This window comes from Chelonia mydas, chromosome 3 (genome assembly GCF_015237465.2).
Source record: "Chelonia mydas isolate rCheMyd1 chromosome 3, rCheMyd1.pri.v2, whole genome shotgun sequence".
NCBI lineage: Eukaryota > Metazoa > Chordata > Testudines > Cheloniidae > Chelonia > Chelonia mydas.
In genome coordinates, this window is record NC_057851.1 from 108,967,525 (window position 1) to 108,986,490 (window position 18,966).

At 42.0% G+C, this 18,966-nt stretch overlaps 1 protein-coding gene across 12 annotated transcripts in view; it reads left to right on the top strand.

The window, feature by feature from the left end:
* The window catches only part of SASH1 (SAM and SH3 domain containing 1), an 838,974-nt gene that overhangs the window by 752,745 nt on the left and 67,263 nt on the right, over positions 1 to 18,966 (top strand). For all 12 annotated transcript variants that reach the window (XM_043543106.1, XM_043543094.1, XM_043543097.1 and 9 more), the window contains 4 exons: positions 2,888 to 2,928; positions 3,932 to 4,018; positions 6,301 to 6,413; positions 10,245 to 10,346. In XM_043543106.1, the coding sequence (XP_043399041.1) occupies positions 2,888 to 2,928; positions 3,932 to 4,018; positions 6,301 to 6,413; positions 10,245 to 10,346 (343 nt within the window). The remainder of the gene's footprint in view (positions 1 to 2,887; positions 2,929 to 3,931; positions 4,019 to 6,300; positions 6,414 to 10,244; positions 10,347 to 18,966) is intronic.

Genomic DNA, 18,966 nt, shown 5'->3' on the forward strand with positions numbered 1-18,966 from the left:
TGTTTAGGAAATGCCAGTGCCATCATTACATTAGAAATCCATTAGAAATTGAAGTCAATGGGAGTTTTGTCACTGACTTCAGTGAGGCTAGTATTTCATTCAAAGTCTAAAGGGACTGAGAACTTTTCTCTTTCCTGAGAACCAAATATTTGACTGCAAGGGCTGTGAACCACTTAAGTTATTAATTTTCTCCCTAGAAGTTATCCCATCCAGGAGTAAACTTCATCAGCAAGGATATCAACAAATGCCCCCTTCCACCTGGTGCAGTCCAAATCTGGAATGTGGTTGCATCAGCTGGTTTGCCGTTTGTGCCGGATTACATTTCTAATCAGACTGAAGTAGAAAGGAGATGGCATTTCACAGCTCTGCTGTGCCAGCTTCTCTTTGCCCGGATGAATTACTGAATCAAAACTAAACTTCATGCTGTCTCATTTTCCCTTTAATGATGTCTTTTCAAATTGATGAGCATGATCTTCATGCTTACAAAGTGCTGGCCTGTAATTGCTTGGATTGTTTACATTGTGAATCCGTATGAAACAAAAAAGTTTTCCCTTCTGAGGTTTCTGAATTGATCAAAAACTCTCTGGTGCCCTCTGCTGGGAACCCAAGAAAATGCAGAAGAGCATGGGGAATTCAGACAAAAAGGTTCATGAAATACAGAAGAACCTCAGAGTTGCAAACACTAGAGTTACGAACTGGCCAGTCAACCACAGACCTCATTTGGAAAGTATGCAATCAAGCAGCAGCAGACACACACACACACAAATACAGTGCAGTACCATGTTAAATGTAAACTGCTTTAAAAAAGGGAGGGGGGAGCTTAAAAAAAAAGACAAGGTAAGACAAGCTCACGAAAGCTTATGCTTTAATAAATTTGTTAGTCTCTAAGGTGCCACAAGTACTCCTGTTCTTTTTAAGGTAAGGAAACTGTGTCTGTGCTTGTTTCATATAAATTAAAATGGTTAAAAGCTGCATTTTTCTTCTTCACTGTGTAGTTTCAAAGCTGTATTAAGTCAATGTTCAGCTGTAAACTTTTGAAAGAACAACCATAACATTTTGTTCAGTTACGAACAACCTCCATTTCCGAGGTGTTTGTAATTCTGAGGTTATACTGTAAGTGGAGTATGGCATGTTCTGTATACAAGACTTGAACTGGGGTGGTGGTAGTGTTGTGGGTTATTTTTTTGTAGATTGAAATATGCATGTTTTTGTTTGCATAGGTACAACATAGGCATTGTATTATCAGGCATTATTGTATAGTAATATGTAACAGAGCACTATGCACACATAATCACACTCATAATGGCCTGCACTGAGTGTGTGAAGCCAACAGAAACATTTTCATTGACCTAAATGGGCTTTGCTTCAGACTCCTAGATAGAGATTTTCATCTGAAGATTTCAAAGAACTTTGCAAAGTTCAGTAACTATTATTCATGGACTTAAAAACTGAGCAAATGAGTGTTCCTTAGCGCTTTGGCTGACATTCTTACAGAATATGGGCTAAAAATAAGTCCTTTTAGCTGGATTTTGAGTGAGGAAGAAGTAGTAAAGCACATGATGGAAGTCAGGAAAGTGACTGATGATCAACTCTGCCGCAGACATCCTGGGTGATCTGAGGCAAGGCACTTAGCTTTTCCGTGCATTGGTTTGCCATCTATAAAGTCAGGGAAATGATAGTTCCCTCTCTCACAATCGTATGGTGAGGGTTTAATTAATGAGTACAGTAAAAGCTGTGTTCAGCTCTGTACCAACCGGAAAGCTCTCTAAACCAGCATTTCTAATCTTCATAGAAAGTCTGGTGTATAGTCCGGTTGGCGCAGGGCCGACAGGCTCCCTACCTGGCTCCGCATGGATCCCCAAAAGCGGTGACATGTCCCTGCCGCTCGTAGGCAGAGGAACATCCACGAGAGGTTGGGAGTGCGGGAGGGAGTGCAGGCTCTGGGAGGGAGTTTGGGTGCGGGATGGCGCTCTGGAACGGGGGTTGGGACGTGGGAGGAGACTTGGGGTGCCAGAACCGGGGGAGACTCACCTCAGGCGGCTCCATGCAAGCAGCGACGTGTCCTGGCTGCTCCTGGGCTGAGGCAGGCGGCTCTGTGCACTGCCCAGGTGCTGCCCCCGCAGCTCCCATTGGCTGTGGTTCCTGGCCAATGGCTGCTGCAGAGCCAGTGCTCGGGGTGCGATGGGGTCAGTGTGCAGAGCCTCCATGGCTGTTCCTCCACCTAGGAGCAGCTGGGACAGGTCACCGCTTGCTTGGAGCTGCCTGAGGTGAGTGCCCCCCGAGCCTCCTCCCATGTCCCAACCCCCTGTCCGGAGCCCGCACCCCCTCCCACACCCAAATTCCCTCCCTCTTAGTTAACCGGCACCCCCTATTCCCTGAACATGCCAAATAAAACAGCTTTTACTGTAGTTTATAAAGCATTTTGTACTCGTAAAATGAAAGGCACTATAGAAGTGCAAAGAGTTATATTGTCAGTTAAACAACATAGCCGTAGACTAAATGAATGCAGCATCACAGAAATACAGCTTCTAAATTAGTCAGAATTCTACTTTATTATATAGAAGAAGAAGAAAAATATGTGAATCATATTTATCCTTAGATGTAACTTATGATCCCTTAGATGTAACTTTGGGGTTTTAAATGCATATTTGTCTGTCTTGGTCAAAATAAACTTGCTTCAGGGTTTTCAGAGAGGAACTGAGTTAACGTGGTCAAACTACTGTGATCAGAGCTCAGAAGCTGTTTGTAAATAGCTACATTTAGAAGAAAAAGAAGGGAAAACATTTGCCGATGCATTCGCTTGAAACCACAATTTACTGTAACCAGATAGCTCCCAGGAGATGTGAGAACTCCGCAATAATTAGTCCATTTCTCTTTTGTGTTCTAGGCTTTCCCTTCATAAATCAAGTTCTGAAGAAAGCTCTGTAGGTCAGTATGTTTCATTTCATGTTTCTCTCTGTTTAATTCTTACATCTCTTTAAGTTTTGTGTATGATTATCAGAAGAGCTGAGTGCCAACAAATCCTAACTGAAGTTTGTGGAAGTTGGGGTGGGGGGGGTTACACCTTTAAAAATGAGGTACAGCATCTACAAGTGGCAGACAGATCCAGTCCAGCTAATACTGTCATTTTGTAAATATGCAACTTGTGAGTTGCAAATCCTAGAATGTTAGATCATTGCTGGTTTGTCCGTTTGCCTTCTTCAAGCCACCTCCCGCACTAACTTTCAAATCATTAGGCATAATTTGCCAGCCTCTCTCCCTTAATTTTTGAGATACTTTGTGTTGTTTTAAAATGGTGTATTTGTATTTCAAAGTTTATTTTTCAGACTGCCCTCTCACACTTAGCTCCTGTAACTAGCTCTGGTACTCATTAGCTAGATGTATAAAATCCTGAGGTTTTTGCTGAGGGTATTTGGTTTTTATTCCTTCTAAGGCTACCCACACCCGATTTAAACTGAGAAAACTAGAAAACAAATAAATGGCAGGAGATGGAGTTAATGGTCTCATAGCATTTCTCATGTAGATCAGCAAAGGGAATATATAACAAAATAAGATTCCTTATCTGAGTTGGGGTTTAATCTAAATAATTGTGCCTTAGCAAAAGAGAATAAAAAAACAAAATACTGCAAAAATACAGCGAGACTTGACATGAACAGTTAAACAAATGTCAACATGAACACAAAAGGGTCTGTGTGTTATAATTCAAAAAATGCCTCTTGGTAACGTCTCAATCCTCCACAACCATCCTTGATGCCAAAGAACATACGTTTCTTTTAGATAGTTAGATTAGCACAATTCGTATACAGATCAAATTCAGAAAATGAGCAAATTTGGGGAATTTTTCTTTCTTGGTAAAGTTACATGCTGAAGTTTTCAAACGGGAAAATCTAATTTTCGTATTAATGTTCCTTTCCTGTACATTTTTCTTAAGGGAAAGCAGACTGGAAAAAGAAGAATAAGTATTTTTGGCAGAATTTCCGAAAGAACCAGAAAGGAATAATGAGACAGACTTCGAAAGGTAAAGCCTTTAAGGACACAGTGACACACTGCACTAAAAATGATTCTCTGTAGGAACCTTAAAGTCTAAGAAACAAGTATCACAAAACAGAAACTAAAACAAGATTATAGTAACTTGGCAAATACAGATCTATGTAAGTCTAATCTGCTCGACAAATATGATCACAGATTTGATCTATTGTGACTTTAGCTTGGGGTGGGCAAACTTATTGGCCCGAGGGCCACGTCTGGGAATAGAAATTGTATGGTGGGCCATGAATGCTCACAACATTGGGGTTGGGGTGCAGAAGGGGTTGAGGGCTCTGGTTGGAGGTGCAGGCTCCGGGGTGGGGCCAGAAATGAGGAGTTCAGGGTGCAGGAGGGGGCTCCGGGCTGGTGCAGGCTCCGCTTGGGGGTGCAGGCTCTGGGATGGGGCTGGGGATGAGAGGTTTGGGGTGCAGGAGGGAGCTCTGGCCTGGGATTGAGGGGTTCAAAGGGTGGGAGGGGGATCAGGGCTGGGGCAGGGGGTTGGGGCATGGGAAGAGGCTCTGGGGTGCAGGATCCAAGCGGCTCCCAGAAACAGCGGCATGTCCCCCCTCCGGCTCCTACACAGAGGCGAGACCAGGCGGCTCTGCACACTGCCCCGTCCACAGGCTCCACCCCTGCAGCTCCCATTGGAGCACTGGAGGGGGCCATTGGAGCATGTAGGAGCCGGAGCGGGGCCATGCTGCGGCTTCCAAGAGTCACATGGTGTGGCCCCCAACCCTGCATCCTGGCTGGAGTGGTGCAAGCCCCAGCTCCCGCTTCCCAGCAGGAGTTCGCAGGCCAGTTTAAAAGAGCTAAGGGCCGTAGTTTTTCCACCCCGGCTTTAGCTGCACTTAAAGGATGAGTTATCAGCTGTATTCTGTTAGGCCTCAATCCTGCAAGGTTCTGGGTGGCCTGTTGAAGTCAATGGGAGATGAGAGTGCTCTATTAGTGGAACATGTATATCTAAATGTCCTAGAATAATATGAAAATATTAGTGTGAAATTCTGGGGAATGGGAAACGCATGTTTTCAGATATAACATCTGATCCCCTTTTTTTGCCCCAAGGCTGTGCTTTGATGCCTCTTGATCTCTTAGTTGCTCACTTTGGCCTAACCCAGCTGATTTGAGGGAGGTTGTTGCAAGTCACAGTTTGGAGGCTCAGAATGTTCCTACTGTTGCAAATAGAGAGAGAGATTTTCAGTTGAAGCTGGGTTGAAAAAAGCTGTACGTTTAAGATGGGTTGCATCTGGCATGTAAATAGGAGGTCTAAAGATACTTTGTATTTATTGGCTACACTTGCTATGATTTATTCTTATGGCTGATGTGTTTGTTTAAGGAATAGTTAGCAAAAGACTCCACCCTGCTTTGGGTCTGCAGTACCTTCTCCAATTTACTTTAAGGCTGAGCTCAGCATGGGTCTGCATAGTGCCAGTTTGCAAGCATAAAAAGGAATGAAAGAGTATCTGCCTGCAAATGAAAACACATAATATGAATCCACCAGTTAGGTTATCGGGGCTTCTTCCCCAGTTCTGCTCCAAGTGGACACTGATCATTGCTCTGTACTGTCTTAAAGAGTCACAGAGGTGCAGTGATGCTGTAGTGCAAACATGGAGAGCGGGAAGGTGCTTGCAGACGCGCTCTCTTCTGGTTGGATCACTCTGTTGCAGGCAGATGCCACCCCAAACCACTGAACAGGCACAATGAATGTGGTGAAAGTATGTTAAAGATGACAGGACTCTGTTTAGGATGTAAAAAATGTCTTTAGAAGTGACTTATCAAGGCAAGTTGCTACATTAGCATCCCCTTTACTGCTCTGGCCACTTTCAGATGATGTCCCAGTCAGTGCTATATATACACCTATACGCATTATGATTTTGGCCACATCTGCTTTCTTCTTACCAAACTCTGCTGGTTTCAGCACGCATAGTAGGACGTTTATTGTAGGTGAGGAGCATTGATCTCCATCACTGTGGAGGAATAAGGCTGCCCTCTTTCCTGTATTTTCCAATGGAACAAAAGTGGCAACCTGCAGGTTCATCACTGTGTTACGCTGCATCCCTCTGCCTGATGCAGTATCCGTCACGAGCTGTGACAACCAGTTTTTCCCTACACAGATCAAATTGTGGTGTATGGGGAGGGTTCATTCAGCCTAGCCTGACCCAACTGGGAGCTGGGTTCTGGAACTGAAGCAGCATCGCCAATGCTTGTTTCCAAACATTCACCTTTTGGCGCTGAGTCGTTTTATAGGTGCGTTTCATCTCTTCCTTTCTTCTTCAGGAGAGGATGTTGGTTATGTGGCAAGTGAGATCACAATGAGCGATGAGGAACGGATCCAGCTGATGATGATGGTGAAAGAGAAGATGATCACCATTGAGGAAGCACTTGCTAGGGTATGAGATGCATATAGTTTTCCATGATTCATTCTACCCAGCTTCCTCTGGGGAGGATGCCCGGTATCCTGTCATCTGTTGACCCTAGCAGGGTGTTTTTCTGAGTAGTGCAATGTTGTGCAAAGAACAAAGTGGTGGTCCCCAGTATCTCTGCGAGTGTGATAGTGCCTGCACTTTATCATAAGGTCACGAGGCTGATTCCACAGTAAAAGCTGAGGTTGCACTTTCAAACTAAACCCCTATTTTCAAACACTTCTAACTTTGTTCAAGGAACTAGTATCCTTTTTAGTACAAAATTTCTTATGCTTTCAAGCCCAGCATTTATGTAGTTCTGAAAGAGGACCGGTGCCTTAGTCATGTTTGGAAAAGAATTAGGCTGAGATACTAAATGCCAAGCATAAATAGCACACTCAATTTCACTAACTTCAGAAGAATACCCCAGGCTATGAAGTGCACCAGTCTGAGACATTCAAAGGTTTGGGTTTATGACTGTACCCATAAAGAGAAGGAAAATATGATGAATAGTTTGAACTCGGAAGTCTTACTGAACGTCATAACACAATTCTGTGTAACCTCTAAAGAGGGTAGACCCTTGATGCATGTGGAGAAAGCTAATCACATGACTGCAAGTAATTGAGTCATCGTTTTCTTATCCTAACTTCCATCCCAGCCATATCATTCACTCTCCTTTCTCATTATGTAGTGTCAAATTCAGGTCTGGTCTACACCTAAAACTTCCATAGACCTAGCTACTGCCTGTTGAGGGGGTGCATTTACTATAGTGACAGAAAAAATATCTTCCATCACCGACAAGTGTCTACACTACAGTGGCATAGCTGCAGCTGTGCCACTCTAGCGCATGTAGTGTAGATACACCTGCAAAATTGTGATTCTCTTGTGCCAGGGATATCCTGTATTTTATTTGCCTGTGAGGGACTGTGTGCATTCATAGCAATGTATAAATAATAATATAGACTCTGCAGTCTTTTATAAAATAATAGAACAAATAGTTTTAGCATATGATACATGGAGACAGAGTAGATGTATCAGTGCATCTTTAAATAAATATATTCTAAGTGTCACTCACGTGGAGTTAGAATATTTCAAAAGCATTCGGGCTGTCTGAGCTAAGGGAGTTGTTCCCTGTGTTAGAGGACAGCCTGCAACTGTTCAGCGCACGTTTCTGCAAGCCCTTTTCCTGTCGAAGTTCCCCCATCTGCTTACTGACCAAACCCAGTGTTGGTTAGTTTTTAATACCACATTCAGGCTAGCGCTGTAAATACCCATCTAACATCTTGCTTCAATTGATTCCTCACAAATAAGCATAAGATTTCATCTGATGTTCCCTCACCAGGATACCTTTCTGTACTGCACATTGTCCATGTCAGGCTTTGCAGTTTTTATCTGTTCTTACTAGAATGTGCTTATTCATTAGCTGTTGTCATGCTGCTCAGGGCTACGTATACAGTTTAATCTGGGGGTGTAATTCCCAGCTCAGGAAGACATACCTGCACTAGCTCTGATCCAGATGGCCCATAAAAATAGAGTGCAGCCGGGGCAGCATGAAAGCGAGAGGGGCTAGCAACTGGGCTCTGCTCTATTTTTAGTGTGCTAGCTCAATCGGAGCTAGCATGGGTAGCTCTCCTAGAGCTGGGAATTTCTCCATTTTGTTCTTAGACAAAAGATTTATTTTGTTCAAGTTTCATGAAAATCTGTTCAGCCATTTTTGGGGACTTGTCATTAAAATAAAGATAGATTCTTTTTTTCACAGAATGCACTGGCTGACATGAACTTTTTTTTGCAATGTTTAAAAAGTAAAAGCCTAAGATATGTAATATATACTTAATGTAGCATTAAGGTTGACATTTGCATAAGAGCCAAGAAATTCAGTGTTCAGATTGCCACAGCAATAACATTGTCCCTTTATGCAAATATGTGATCACACAACATACGTGCTGTAACACCAAGTATTATGTATGTGCAGCTTAGGTTATGGGAAAAGGTGGAGTTTAAGCATAAAATGGTGCTCTTTTACTTTCTGTTTATTTACACACACTTCCTTGAGTTAGAGTGGCAAAAAAGATGAAGATCCTTTCTTTTATATTGTATGTATGCAGGGTTGTAGCCATGTTCATCCCAGGATATTAGAGATACAAGGTAGGTGAGGTAATATCTATTATTGGATCAACTTCTGTTAATGAGAGAGACACCAGCTTTTGAGCTTACACAAAACTCTTCTTGAGGTCTGGGAATGGTACTCAGAGTGTCACAGATAAATACAAGGGTGCACTGGACCCTGCCATAACCACTGATACAAAAGCTGCAGATATCTCTCCACTGCTATGATGATCAATATCCCCCACAACACCCCTTTCAAAATTCATGGGTCCTATATATGCCTATCAAGGCATGTGATATACCTCATCCAGTGCACTGATTGCTCCCATCAGGCATTGCAAAACCTTTCCAAAAGGCTGGATGGTGGTGAGTTGCACAGTGGGGTACCTACCCATGGTACACTGCTCTCTCCATCGATACAAGCACTCCTGTTGAGTACATGCACTGCCAACACAATGAGACAAGTATTCACACGCACCGGTGATGTGTCAATGGCAGCAGCTGTATGCTGACGTAACTTAGATCGACATAACTTTGTAGAGTAGATGTAGCCTTGGACACTCTGGTTAGCTTCCCCAGACCTTAAAAAGAGCTCTGTGAAGCTCCAAAGCTTGTCTCTTTCACCAGGAAAAGTTGGTCCAGGAAAAGATATGACCTCAGCTACCCTCTTTTATATTGTATGTTGCTTGGTGAATAGTACGTCCCATTTGCTAACATGTATGAAATCATATAATAAAAAAGTATTGTTAAGATTCCTAGTGTAACCTTAACACTAACAAATTTCTCATTTTCTCTGCAATTAATTCTTTACCCTTGCATTGTTTTTTGTGTGTAATAATAAAGTATAATATGCATTATGCTTGTAGTTGCACTTCTTCCCTCTAGTGGCCTGAATTACTAGCAATAAAATGTACATCAGAAATTTTATCTTGTTTCCTTTAACAAATTTAGGTCTTGATCCAAAGCCCTTTCAAGTCAATGACAGTCTTTCCACTGATGTCAATGGACTTTAATCAAGACTGTAAACCAGGAACTGAGAATGTTTGGGGACCTAATTTTCAAACCTGGATTTTGATGGCGGCATGTTTATATACATCTGTTGTGTCTACAAATGCCACACTTGTGCACACAAATGGTTACTGAAATATGCAGTTTCCAAATTTGCTAGGGGACCATTCTCATGTTGCATGCACAACAGATGCAAGCTTGTGTCCAACTTCAGTCTCCTCCTTGACAATATGACCCTTTAGGAGTTAGTTCTTTTCTGTGTATTATACCTTTTTATTGTAAAACAATAAAGATAATCATTAGTTTTAAATTTAAAAGAGCTGAATCTCAAACTTCCATCCCTAGATCACTTTCTTTGTAAGGGAGTTATAAAGACTACCTTGAGTTAACCTATGCAGTGCAAAGTGTTTCTTTAGAAAGGAATATGTAATTTTGCATCTTGGGAGCCACAGTTCATCAGTTAAAACACAGTGTTTCCAGATCACTTCCTCCATTTGATTAGTGTCATTTCCTCAAAACGTTTTTCCATTCTAATGTAATTAGAAGATTAAAAAAGAGAAATGCACTGCAGAAGTTCTGTTTTTCCCATCTTTACAACAGTATGGACAGAAACTGAAAGTGACTATTTGTTGCTGAACAATGGGTTTATGCACATCTCGTAGTTCAGTATTCATTGAGTAACATTTCCTTGTTCTTTAATTTCAGCTGAAGGAATATGAGGCCCAGCACAGGCAGTCAGGCATCATAGACTCTGCAGATTGGCCTGACGGCTCGTACCCAACATTTGACGGGTCTTCCAATTGTAATGTGAGTACCTGTCTCTATGATATCACTACCCTAATGCTACAAAACCTTTTATTGATATCCAAAAATATCCCACCTCACCAGACTGATTTATTCAACACCATCTTTTTGTGTCATGGGATACAGTGCTGCTGTCATCTAACCATCAGGAGGTCCTCAGTATTGATTGAAAATCCTCAAGGTCCAAAGCCTTAAGCAAGGATTGAAAATAACTCTCTAAATATCTTCTTTTTTTTGCATCCAGCTCTTCATCACTTACCATTCAAAACAAACAATACACTAGGCAAAATACCCACCTACTATAGAGAAGTTATTTAGAACCTTTTTAGGCAATGGGACCTCTTTATCAAATGAAGTCAACCTCCTCAACTGATGTGAATCAGCATAGTTCCATAGACTTCCACAGAGCTCGCTGATTTACGCTAGCTGAGGATCTGGCTATGATCTGAGTGCCCACTGTTTTCCATTCAAATAGCTCCAACCATCCATTTGCTAACTCCCAGCTCAGAATGTTTGCAATTTATGCCAGACCCATAAACATGAAGAGTTTTCCTGCCTTGTTTTTTTTACATCTGAGTTATGTAGATAATGACTTTCCTTGTTTGTATGGACATCAGATAATCTGTGTCGCACAATATTGAGTAAATTAATATTTGGAAGGAAGAAATCATCATTTTTGTAGAGTTGTCTACTCCCATCTGTTTATCTAATTGAAAGTTCATAGATAAATCGTATGCCCAAACACATTTGGCAGTCCTATTCAGATTCTTTGTATCCCACATAATTAAATCATAGACCCTTGAGACTTTTTTAAAACCATGAATGGAATCTTTTAGTAAACGCAGTGGGAGGTTGCCTTCTCATTGTTAGTTGCTCAGAGAAATTCTGTGTCTTCTTCTTTGGAGATTTTAAAAAAGGGGAACACAAAAATGGGGAAGTTAGTTAAATGGAAATTAAAAGATACAATCCGAAAGTGAAATGCCTGTAAGTATCTCGGAAACTGTTTAATAACACTGTAACACAGGTTAAAATTAAATGTATACCCCAAATAAAAAAATTGTAAAAGGACCAAAAAAGTGCCATCGTGGCCGAACAACAAAGTAAAAGAAGTGGTTAAAGGCAAAAAAGCATCCTTTTAAAAATGGGAAGTTAAATCCTACTGAGAAAAATAGAAAGGAGCATAAACTCTGGCAAGTTGAGTGTAAAAGTATAATTAAGCTGGCTGAAGAAGAATTTGAAGAGCAATTAGCCAAAGACTCAAAAACGAACAGCAAAAACTTTAAGTAAATCAGAAGCATGAAGCCTGCTAAACAATCAGTGGACAATCGAGGTGTTAAAGGAGCACTCAAGGAAGACAAGGCCATTGCAGAGAAACTAAATGAATTCTTTGCTTCAGTCTTCACTGAAGAGGATGTGAGGGAGATTCCCACACCTGAGCCATTTTTTTAGGTGACAAAAATGAGGAACTGTCCTTGATTGAGGTCTCAGTAGAGGAGGTTTTGGAACAAATTGATAAATTAAACAGTAATAAGTCACCAGGACAAGATGGTATTCACCCGAGAGTTCTGAAGGAACTCGAATATGAAATTTTGGAATTACTAACTGTGGTATGTAACCTATCATCTAAATCAACTTCTTTGCCAGATGACTGGAGGATAGCTAATGTGACACCAATCTTTTAAAAAGACTCCAGAGATGATCCTGGTAATTACAGGTTGATAAACCTAATTTTGGTACCAGGAAAATTTGTTGAAACTATAGTAAAGAACAGAATTATCAGACACATACATGAACACATTTTGTGGGGAATAGTCCACATGGCTTTTGTAATAGGAAATCATGCCTCAGCAATCTATAGAATTCTCTGAGGGTGTCAACAAACGTGGACAACTGTGATCTGGTGGATACAGTGTACTTTGTCAAAGGCTTTCTGAAAGTCTAGGTCCCTCACAAAAGGTTCTTAAGCAAAGTAAGCAGTCTTTGGAATGTCCTCTCATGGATCAGTAACTGTTTCAAAGACAAAGCAAAGGTAGGAATAAATGGTCAGTTTTCAGAATGGAGGGAAGAAAATAGTGGTGTCCTACAGGAGTCTGTGGAATCAGTGCTGTTCAACATATTCGTAAATTATATGGAAAAGGGGGTAAACTCTTTGCAGATGATACAAAATTACTCAAGATAGTTAAGTCTAAAGCAGACTGTGAAGAGTTACAAACTGATCTCACTAAACTGGGTGACTGGGTAACAAAATGGCAGATGAAATTCAATGTTGATAAATGCAAAGTATTGCACATTGGAAAACATAATTCCAAGTATCCAAACAAAATGATGGGGTCTAAATTAGCTGTTACCACTCAAGAAAAAGATCTTGGAGTCATTGTGAATAGTTTTGAATATACGCTCAATGTGCAGCAGCAGTCAAAAAAGCTAACAGAATATTAGGAACCATTAGGAAAGGGAAAGATGATAAGACATAAAATATCATATAATGCCTTTGTATAAATCCATGGTATGCCCACACCTTGAATACTGTGTACAGTTCTGGTCACCCAATCTCAAAAAAGATACATTAGAATTGGAAAAGGTAGAGAGAAGGGCAACAAAAAGGATTAGGGGTATGGAACAGCTTCTGTATTAGGACAGATTAAGAAGACTGGGACTTTTCATCTTGGAAAAGAGGGACATGATAGAGGTTTATAAAATCTTAACCAGTGTGGAGAAAGTGAAGAATAAGGAAATGTTGTTTATTCCTTCACATAACACAAGAACCAGGGGTGATGCAATGAAATTAATAGGCAGCAGGTTTAAAATGAACAAAAGGAAGTACTCCTTCACAGAATGCACAGTCAACCTGTGAAACTTGTTGCCAGGGGATGTTGTGAAGGCCAAAAGTATAACAACGTTCAAGAAAGAACTATGGTAGGTAAATTCATGGAGGATTAGCCAAGGTGGTCACTAGCCAATGTCTGCCAGACGCTGGGAGTAGATGAATAGCTTGAGTGCCTGTTCTGTTCATTCCCTCTGAAGCATCTGGCATAAGCCACTGTCACAAGACAGGATCTTTGGCTAGATGGACCATTTGTCTGACCCAATATGGCCATTATGTTCTTATGTAAAAATATTTTTACTAGAACAATATTTGCTTTTAAGTATTCTAAAAACTGAAAGATTCTCATCTTCAACTAGATGGGAGCAGTGGGAATGATGATCCTTGTTCTCTCCCTGATATGGCAGATTTATCTGAAAACTGTGGGGCAAATTGCTCTAATCATTTTCCGAGCCATTTTTATGTCCAACTGAGGAAGTCTATCTTGATATTTCTTTTACTTGCTCTGTAAATACAAAGGAGTCAGTATATCAGATGGAGGTATGTTTCCACCTCCCCCTTCCTTTTTTATTCCCCAGGACAGTCCATTGTTCAGTCACAGCTCCAATAGAAGGGTTATTAACAGTCATTCTTGCCTTGTGGCATCTCAAGAGGGTGAAAGAGGCTAAAAATGTTACCATTTATAGTAGGAAATATGAGTTAGATTAGCTGGCTCTGTGTCCCTGGACAACGAGGTAATCAAATTAAGCAAGGCCATGGATTTAAATGTCTGTTTTGGGTCTCTTATTCCCAGACCCCAAAATATAAGCTTCCTATAACATAACATAAATTCTGAACAAAAGTAAAACTGTCCCTTCCAGGCTCTGTGGCTGGCAGTCTATACTTATAGCACTCATATAACAAAGTCTGGATTATTTTTTTTATTGAGGTTTGTGGCAGTCACATACAGCATCCACAACATAGCAGACTAAGAAACTCCCTTTTCCTTTGATCCAAACTCAGTAGGGGTCTCAATTCCGAAAGCTCTCCCTTCTTAGATCCTTCAACACTGGGTGTTCCTTCAGAGAAGTCACTGGGGGTCGGATGTACCTTTGAAGGTAGAACTTGACTGTGATAGTCCCAATGTTTTCTCCCTAATGGAATGACCTAGCAACTTTCCCCAAAAATAGGGTTCCTTGTCTTTCTCTATGTTGAGAGCAGAGACATCTGCTACAGATCTGTGCTTCATTGGTAGGTTTTAACCATCTTCCTGCTAAGTTCTGTGTGGGCCCATATACCCCATTTCAAAATGCCTCTTAAGATTTTTGCCCATTCTTTTAATTGTTTTCCCCCACGTAAATTTAGTGCTGGTGAAAGGCACCAATCTTGTTTACCCTTCAAGGGAGAAACAGATCAGGCTCTTTAATGAGTTTTAGTTAAGTACTAGATAGGCTACCAAGAGAGGTTGTGAAATCCCTGTCACTGGAGGTGGTTTACTTGGTCCTGCCTCAGCACAGGGGGCTGAACTAGATGACCTCTTAAGGTCTCTTCCAGCCCTACATTTCAATGAGGCCACCCCTTTCATCGACCAAAAAGAAACAGGGGTAAAATGAGGTCAAAGGCATGGGGTTGTGATCAGTGTCAAATGTGAAAGAGATTGCAAGTTGGAAAAATCAAGTAAAGGACACCAGAGTGAAAAATGTCAGATTGATCGGTCTGGAGACAAGTCTTCTATGCAGAAGTAGAGTAGACAGCAGCGGTGCATGCTTCTCCAGACTGCTTTGACAATGGGCCTCTGTTCTGATCTAAAAAGAGCACCTTCAGTTCAATTTCCATGCTCATCCAATGCCTACTAGGAAGACAACTGATTGCTTTTGTGGTGATGGTTTTGTGATTCGGACTTTGATCTGCTACGGACTAAACTGACTCCATCAAACTCATTTAATGTAGACCATCAAGCAGAGGAATTTTTAATATATTAGAATCATTCTTTAAAAAGCCCTAACTTTTCACAACAGGGATGAAACCTCAGGATATGATTTTTAATGAGTCACTGAAATTGGAATTTCTGGGTTTAATTAAAACTCCATGGATCTGCAGATTTTGTTGGCCTTTTTCCATTAAATCTCTGAGCCAAAGTGTTAGTGAGCAGTTTTTAATGGGACTCTGAGAACTTAGAAGATCACGTTTCCATCTGAACACTTTGTACCCATGAACACTGTGACTGAGCCATGAGACACTAAAAGTGAAAGAAAGAGAAAACAAGAGTTTCCTCCAATATTTTTAGTTTTTCACTGTATTTGACAGCTGTTTGTGTGTAGACAGGGTCTCTGCTTTGCTGATGATCAGTTTCAGCTCTCCCATGTACTGCTCTGGAGAAACTCACATTCATGCTCTTTCACCACATCCTATGGTGAAACCGCAGTAGGATGGTTAATAGTAACACAGACACAGAGCTGCTGATGTTTCTGAGTATGGGGCCAAGAGAGCATTGCCTGCTCCCCAGATTTTAACACTGGTCTGGAGAGCGCTAGGAGTCTGATAGGAGGGCATCAGGGGCTTGTGCATTAGAATTTAGAGACCCCTGCTTTGTGTGCGTGATTTACCTGGTTTTGGTGTACATCTTTGACACACCAACAGGCAGGAAACAGGACAATCTATTCAGAAATTTTGCAGGGAGATACCCCGTGCAGTTCAGAAATTTACTTCAGTTGGGTAAAAGTGAGACATTTCAAGTTGTCGCTTTAAGTCACCATTTAATGTGGACGTTAGAGAAAAGGAGATGAAAGAGCATGGTTCTTTCAGCTTTGCTGTTTCATTAAATGAACGAGGCAAACTATGGACAAGAAGGATAGTGTGGATGTATTTATATCTTCAAAAGTCTGTTCTTTCCCCTGAATTCCAAGGGACTCCTCCGAGCCAGGCAAGTGCTCTTCCTTGCAGGGAAGCATGTTGCTTTCAAGTGTGGTTATAATCAGAAAAGTGACTGAGTGCCAAAAAGTACCTTCTTGCTCTAGCATGCAGCTACACACAGAAGCTTCTACAGATATTAATAGCTGAGAATCATAGAATCATAGAATATCAGGGTTGGAAGGGACCTCGGGAGGTCATCTAGTCCAACCCCCTGCTCAAAGCAGGACCAATCCCCAATTAAATCATCCCAGCCAGGGCTTTGTCAAGCTTGACCTTAAAAACGTCTAAGGAAGGAGATTCCACCACCTCCCTAAGTAACGCATTCCAGTGTTTCACCACCCTCCTAGTGGAAAAAGTTTTTCCTAATATCCAGCCTAAACCTCCCCCACTGCAACTTGAGACCATTACCCCTTGTTCTGTCATCAGCTCCCACTGAGAACAGTCTAGATCCATCCTCTTTGGAACCCCCTTTCAGGTAGTTGAAAGCAGCTATCAAATCCCCCCTCATTTTTCTCTTCCGCAGACTAAACAATCCCAATTCCCTCAGCCTCTCCTCATAAGTCATGTGTTCCAGTCCCCTAATCATTTTTGTTGCCCTCCGCTGGACTCTTTCCAATTTTTCCACATCCTTCTTGTAGTGTGGGGCCCAAAACTGGACACAGTACTCCAGATGAGTCCTCACCAATGTCAAATAGAGGGGAACGATCATGTCCCTTGATCTGCTGGCAATGCCCCTACTTATACAGCCCAAAATGCCACTGGCCTTCCTGGCAACAAGGGCACACTGTTGACTCATATCCAGCTTCTCATCCACTGTAACCTCTAGGTCCTTTTCTGCAGAACTGCTGCCAAGCCATTCGGTCCCTAGTCTGTAGCAGTGCATGGGATTCTTCCGTCCTAAGTGCAGGACTCTGCACTTGTCCTTGTTGAACCTCATCAGATTTCTTTTGGCCTAATCCTCCAATTTGTCTAGGGCCCTCTGTATCCTATCCCTACCCTCCAGCGTATCTACCTCTTCTCCCAGTTTAGTGTCATCTGCAAACTTGCTGAGGGTGTAATCCACACCATCCTCCAGATCATTTATGAAGATATTGAACAAAACCGGCCCCAGGACCGACCCTTGGGGGGCGCTCCACTTGATACCGGCTGCCAACTAGACATGGAGCCATTGATCACTACCTGTTGAGCCCGACAATCTAACCAACTTTCTATCCACCTTATAGTCCATTGATCCAGCCCATATTTCTTTAACTTGCTGGCAAGAATACTGTGGGAGACTGTGTCAAAAGCTTTGCTAAAGTCAAGGAACAACACGTCCACCGCTTTCCCCTCATCCACAGAGCCAGTTATTTCGTCATAGAAGGCAATTAGATTGGTCAGGCATGACTTGCCCTTGGTGAATCCATGCTGACTGTTCCTGATCACTTTCCTCTCCTCTAAGTGCTTCAGAATTGATTCCTTGAGGACCTGATCCATGATTTTTCCAGGGACTGAGGTGAGGCTGACTGGTCTGTAGTTCCCAGGATCCTTCTTCTTCCCTTTTTTAAAGATGGGCACTACATTAGCCTATTTCCAGTCGTCCGGGACTTCCCCTGATCGCCATGAGTTTTCAAAGATAATGGCCAATGGCTCTGCAATCACGCAGATGATTTTTCACTGACAGTTCATGCGTGCATCGTGTTGGTGTGGGTCCAATTGCCAATCAACTTGCCTGGCAGAGAACATCCTCCCTAATGCTATTTGTCATCATATGACAGTTGAAGAGATTTGGCAAGAGGTGTGAGAGAGAAGCAGATTGCAATGTTGTTCCCCTGGTCCCTCCTACTCTTTCCCAAACATCTGAGAAAAATTTACCTGCTCCTTAAATCCCTTGTTGCGGATGCTCTTAAGTGGCTTCACTAAGATCCCTACACAGCACAAGTGTCTCGCTTACATTATGCAAAGCACAGAAAAATAGGAACAAACAGGCCGTATGTGCTCAGGCATGGAGTCAGTTGTCTGCCCATGTAGCTACATTAGGAAAGTGCCCTGCCCCACAACACACCATGTTAATGGTTTACTGAGCTGAGTACTGAGGGATTTTTTTTTTCATTTTACTAAATTTTTAATGGGGCCTGAAGAGATCCTGTTGCCTGTTCTTGACCCCACCCTCTCCTTACCCTCTAGGGAAGATGATGATCCACTGGTAGCTGCCTGGGGCTGAGTGGTGGGTGGTCTCCTGAAGAGTATTCCATGGTTGGTATGTCTGGGTATGAGTGCTCTCCTCGGAAGACATCCAAGAGATAATGGTAGAATTAGGAGAGAGTTCCAGGAAACTAAGATGAGAGATCCTGAGTGGAGGGAGGATGTTGGAGGGAGATCAAGAGGGATAGGAGCTCTCAGAGTTACAGCACTTCAGACTTCAAAGTTAGTTTTGCCATGCAACACAGAACTAGAGGAGCGGTCCTACAGAGAGAGAATTGAAGGCTTAAAACAAAAATTGGTTGGTTGATTATTGATTTTCTTTTTCCTCCCAGCCCATATCATTTGCGTTTGCCTAACAACAAACTGAGAGAGACAAGGTAGGTGAGGTAATAGCTGTTATTGGACCAACTTCCATTTGTGGAAGGTACAAGCTTTCAAGCTTCACAGAGCTCTTCTTCAGGTCTGGGGAAGGTTCCAGAGTGTCTGAGCTAAATAACAATCTGTCCCAACCTGTAAATAGAAGGGGTTCCCACATGCTACGGGAGACAATTAAGGGTTAGCAGAAAGTAGGGTATCTTACAAATTGTTGTAATGAACTGTAAAACCAGTGTTTCTGTTGAGTCCATGGTTTTCAGTGTCTAGCAAAGTTCGAATTGAAGTTCCCAGGCTTTTGAAAGTGTTGTGAAGGTTTCTTTTGAGGATGAAGATTGAGAGGTCAAATAT